Below are 5,669 nucleotides of genomic sequence, written 5' to 3' on the forward strand. Positions count from 1 at the left end.
AAGGTGAGCTGGTCACTTGATTCAAAATCAAAAGCCAAAGGACTGTTTAAAAGGCAGACAGGATTCCTTTACAGGGAAAAAGAAAGAAATCAGCAGTGAAATAAAAGGAGAAAAAAACCACTTGGATAACTGATTTATGACACTAATTTTAAAATCCCGTGAAACTATTTGAAAGGAGAAGACAGAAGGAGACACCACAGAAAACTTCAGTAAGCCAGGAACCCTTAAGATCAAACTGGAGATTTTTTTAGCGCATTAACACTGGCTCCCACTTGACTCCACTCCACCATCAATCTGCTCTCTCCACCTATATTCCTGTGACTGCATCATTGTCTTCCTCCTTTTCCGTACAGCCATTCCAAGGCAAATTCAAAAGTCAAAGATATTCCAAAGAGCCAGTCACAGCAAAGTCAGAATTCAATTTTATTTCACATTGATAGAAACCGTGAAAAAGATTTACATTTTCCCACGTTACAGCACAGCATTTCAATGGAATATTTCTTGCCATAAGTTAGATCTTGCTGATTTGTGTCAGTGAAACAACAGTTTATATTCTTAAGGTAAAGCAAAATGACTTAGTAAATGATTGTTTAAAAACTGTGAATCCAGACATAAACATATGGCTTCATTATTCATATGCTCTGTGTAGTCCATACCAAGTCATTTCCATCATCAAATAGCACCCATTTATGAAGATGCCATCCTAACACTGTCCTAGTCAGCTGGAATACAGCAGAAAAATGACCAGTTCAGAAATATCAAGTGTACATTTTTGGTATGTATTAAACTGTGTGGTAACTACACCACATGTATTGAGTTCTGACTAACTTTTGTTACCCATAAATTTATTTTCAAGTAATTTTAACCAATAATTTGAAAAATCTGATTATTTAAAATCAAATAATTGCTATTTTTACATTTGCACAAAAGCTAACTTAAAAAGATCATTTGACTACAGTGAAAATTTTAAATGAGTCTGTTGGCAGAGAAGAGTAAAGCAAAATTTTTGAAAGGATTGTTCATTTCCTACAGCAGTCGGTTTCAAACATATGTGCAGAATAAGTAAATTCTATGCTATGAGGAGAATCACCTCAGAGCAAATCATCTTTGAGATTACAGTTTTTAAGATCTGTTTTAAATATTCCAGAACATACTAGAATATGAACTATTCTTTTCAGTTAATTACAGGAAAATACAACCACAGAATTATTTTCATTACCTGCACTGAAGATTCTAGTAACTCTGCAGGTCCAAAATGTGGACTAAACTCCAGTTTAGGAAGTAGTGTACAAACTCTGAAGGGATGTCAGGTTTCTTTCTATAAGTATCAATACATTTTTACTCCACCAAGTCTGTGATTCAGAATGTCAAATTACAGCATATATTGACTGTGGGTGTCCATGACAAGAAGGCAATATTTGGTCTTTTATGAAGGATAAAAAGAAGAAAGAACATATTTCTAGAGAGGAGAAAAGAATATTAAATAGAACAGAAATTATATTCAGCAAAGAAAAACCTGGTCCCCAAAATAAAAGGGCCATTAATTCTAGAGAGCAATATTACTCTTTATGGACACTTAGAAGCATTATCCCTCTTAATAAGGAATATTGTAATAACACCTCATTCTTAATATTATAATCATTAAGTATATAAGAACACATATAAAAATACGGATACTGCAATGGTGACTATGTAATTTAGGGATGTGTCCATAGTCCTAAGTCACAGCACGTATAAACCCTTTATGTCTTAACTGCTCATTTACACCTGAACAAGGTTTCATTAAGCATACTAGTAATTTTCAAGTGATGTAGTAAAAAAAAGTCCAGTTGCAGTATTTTATGATTTTGCTGAATTACATTTGGGAGAAAGAAGCTAGCTGCTTCATCTATTTTAATACTAGTATATCCTGGATCATATCATACAAATACATATAGAGAAATGTCAAAGATCATACATTTCCCACGAGGAGATTTATTTAGTCTGTGTCATTGGTGTATATTTGCAAAACGTTTTAACACTGCAAACATTAGAGGTTTCAAGGTCGGGCACAGGAAGAAGTGTGTGCTCCACTGGACGATGCTGGTGTGCACTTCTACACAAGGCCTCTTGGTGGCGTCAGTCAACAGGAGGTAGGAGCTTATCAATGAACTGCTTGATGTCCATCATTTCCTGTTTGGAATAAAGAGGTCTGATAAGCAGTTACACAAATCAGAAATGAAATCCCCACTAAATTCCGCTAACTAAATCCATGGTGTGCACAGATAAGGTGAAACCACAGTTTTACTACAATTACATAAAAGTGGTGACAGAGAAATGAAGCACCAACAGAAATCTGGGAATACTTCCTACAATGATAGTGATGATTGTATTAATACATTTAATGACTGCCCTGGTGTTATGAAGTCCCAGGAAAATGGTATGCACTTTGTTCCACCGGGGGTCAGGGGGAAGGGCGGTTGAGAAGTGACAATAACCACCTGGAGAAGACATGGTACACACACACAACTATTGTCAACTAAGCGTCAGTGCCCAGCTTCTAACACACCCCCACTAAAACAATGACGCTATACCAGCAGCACCAAACATGCTGTGCCTTCATGAGGAATCACACACAACCAGCCACCTGAAGGAGGGAGGGCAGGTGCCCACAACAGGCCTGGAGAGCCGTGGAAGCGAGCCCATCCCCGAGGACATGGCTCCATGCCTCCTGCCTGTAGCTCCACCTTATCACTGCCCCAGAACAGGCTCCCTGCTGTTACCCCTGGTGTCTGACCTCACAGGTCCACACCCCAGCATGCAGAGACCCTTCACCAGTATCACCTCCAGCCTATTGTACATCCTCTGTGGTCCCAAAGGTCCCTGCGATGCCCCCTCCTCCAGCCCCACCGCCTCGCACTTTGTGCCCCAAGCTGTCCATCCACTGTCCTCCCATTTGGTGCACAGGTCCCCTCCACACAAACACTGGTGCCCAGGTGCACCCCCGAGTCTTCAGTGTGCTGACCCAGAGGTACTGCGTTTGCGGTCCTGGCTTGGGTGTGTGTGTGCTAACCTTGGGGCACCTGTGACGGGATGCCTGCTGTGAGGACCACTGGTTTGGACCTGCAGCCCCTCCCTCCTGGGATCTGGCTGCCGGCCTTGCCAAATCTGATACGTCATCAGGGGTTCAACTGCCTTCTCAGTCACACCTAGAGTCCTACGTCCCCCATCCTTCTGGATAAATTTTACTACTTGCCTTCTCTGCCCTTAAAGCACATGATTTAGCCAGGCTGACAGGTGCAAACAATGTTAACTTGGACTGCCTTGGTGCTGAGCAGTCAGTTTTTAGTTTTTAGAGCCTCTGAAACTATCCTGACGTCCTTCATTCTTAACAAGCAATCACCCTTCTCAGGTTTTCAGAGAACTTTTAAAAAACTTTTAACGTAACATACATCACAGTCTGCTCGCTATATAGTCACTTGGATATATACCCTTCTCCCCTATTAAAAATTCTCGTTTGAGTTAATCTACTTTAGATTTTCGGAGAAGGCAATGGCAACCCACTCCAGTACTCTTGCCTGGAAAATCCAATGGATGGAGGAGCCTGGTGGGCTGAAGTCCATGGGGTCGCTAGGAGTCGGACACAACTAAGCGACTTCACTTTCACTTTTCACTTTCATGCATTGGAGAAGGAAATGGCAACCCACTCCAATGTTCTTGCCTGGAGAATCCCAGGGATGGGGGAGCCTGGTGGGCTGCCGTCTATGGGGTCGCACAGAGTCGGACACGACTGAAGCGACTTAGCAGCAGCAGCACTTTAGATTTTAATAAAGGAATGTTTTTTGTCCTTGAATTACATACAATGTTTGCAAGTGGGAAGTTGATGAATGAATGTTGAATTAAATGAAATAAACTTTGATCTAAGTCCTACTAACCTATGGTTCAATGTGAATTCATTCATTAACTTCTTTTAAACCCCCAAGCCATCAAATGTTATTTATCCTAAAAATATCACATGCAAAAAGTTGCAGAGGTATGCCTGTCATTGCTGCTTCCTGTCGTTTACCTGTTGACATGAACTGTGCATCATGCCTGCGTAGGTTCTGAAGGTCACATTGGCTGGATTCACCAATGTCTTCAGCTTCTCAGCAGTGAGAGAACCGAACATCAGGGGGACTAGAGGATCCAGGTCCCCATGGCACTGAAGAATAGAAATGTCTCTATTCACGCCACCGATAGGGCCCTGCAGACAACACGACAGAACTGTGTTATTCACTCAAAGGGGTGGCGCACTGTGTCAGGCGCGTACAACCAGAGAACAGGCACGTATCATACAGCATGTTCTTACATCACAGGTGACATCTGGCCACAGAAATGAAACTCCCTCCATCCCTGTGCCCTCCACCTCTTCATTTAAAGGACATAGGATCACCCTGCTTATATTAAATGTTCTCCTAATGAATCAGTTCCTCAAAGCACATTGTATCCTAGTCATATGTCCAGTGTCTGGACTCAGTATGTTTTAGCTGAATCATGTTCTTCTCAGCTCTTACTTGATTTAAATAAGAAGGTTAATAAACAACACTATGTGTGAGACACCAAAGAGTTACTATATAGTGACAAGGAAAAAAGAAAACACTAGATTTAAAGACGAATTTGAAAATATCCTTATCCTTCATGTGTACTATGTACTGCTTTACATGTTGAGTATTTAAAAACTACATTCTCTGGCAAAATTCTGCTATTAAGCAGTGAGCATACTGAGCATTCCAAAAACATTATTTCTATGTATTAAAAATAGCCCTAATTTTTGATATAAATCTTACAGTGTACCAAAGACATCAAATATAGAATTCATGCCAGCAGGGACTTCTTTCTTTCTTGTTTTAAGGACTCACTCATTTCTTCCATTTTCTGCAATCCACAGTAAAGGCAGTGTAGTGTGCAGATAAAGTCTAAATAAATACATCACAAAGCAAACAGATACTTTCTGTACTTTCAGCTCAATTTGTTGTGACCCTAAAACCGCCCTAAAAATTTAAGTTTATTACTACAATAGCCCTGTCGCTCAGTCGTGTCCGACTCTTTGTGACCCCATGGACTGTAGCCTACCAGGCTCCTCTGTCCATGGAATTTCCCAGGCAATAGTACTAGAGTGGGTTGCCATTTCCTTCTCCAAGGGATCTTCCCAACCCAGGGATCGAACCCAGGTCTCCCGCATTGTAGACAGACGCTTTACCGTCTGAGCCACCAGGGAAGTCCTAATAAGCTAATATGAGGCTGTTCTCAACAATATCTGCCACCTCAGAGCTCAGCAATGCCCCGCTGCACGCATGCGTCAGACACCTGTGGAAACGAAGCCCGCAGTGGCAGCCAGCAGCTGAGAGCGGTGACCCCGGCCAGCTTCTGCTGTGTGGTCAGAGCCGTGTACAGAGATAAAGCTCCTCCCTGGAGAGACAACAGGCAGAGTCAGTGGGGCGGATCTGCTGCCAAGAGCAGTGGGGGTGATTCTTGTTATCAATACCATCTATTAGAAAAAAAGTCACACTGGATGGCTGACATCTAATGAAATTAGGCAAACTGGTAGAAACAGACGCACCCCCCAGCAGCACGTCCTCCAGGACTTGACTCTCCACCTTGAAGGCAGTCATGAGACTCCAGTGACGCCCCAACCAGCCAAGATGCAGGTT

General features: G+C 42.0%; 1 protein-coding gene across 1 annotated transcript in view; it reads right to left on the reverse strand.

Moving 5' to 3' along the window:
- Window positions 1–399: 399 nt before the first annotated feature.
- LYPLA1 (lysophospholipase I) overlaps window positions 400–5,669 on the reverse strand; it is a 17,144-nt gene continuing 11,874 nt past the window's right edge. Inside the window, exons 7-9 of the mRNA XM_010838960.1 lie at window positions 5,326–5,427; window positions 4,046–4,222; window positions 400–2,172 (exon numbers count right to left, since the gene is read on the reverse strand). Of these exons, the coding sequence (XP_010837262.1) occupies window positions 2,119–2,172; window positions 4,046–4,222; window positions 5,326–5,427 (333 nt within the window). The 3' untranslated portion in view covers window positions 400–2,118. The remainder of the gene's footprint in view (window positions 2,173–4,045; window positions 4,223–5,325; window positions 5,428–5,669) is intronic.

The sequence above is a fragment of the Bison bison genome, unplaced genomic scaffold (genome assembly GCF_000754665.1).
Source record: "Bison bison bison isolate TAMUID 2011002044 unplaced genomic scaffold, Bison_UMD1.0 scf7180017864108, whole genome shotgun sequence".
Lineage (NCBI taxonomy): Eukaryota > Metazoa > Chordata > Mammalia > Artiodactyla > Bovidae > Bison > Bison bison.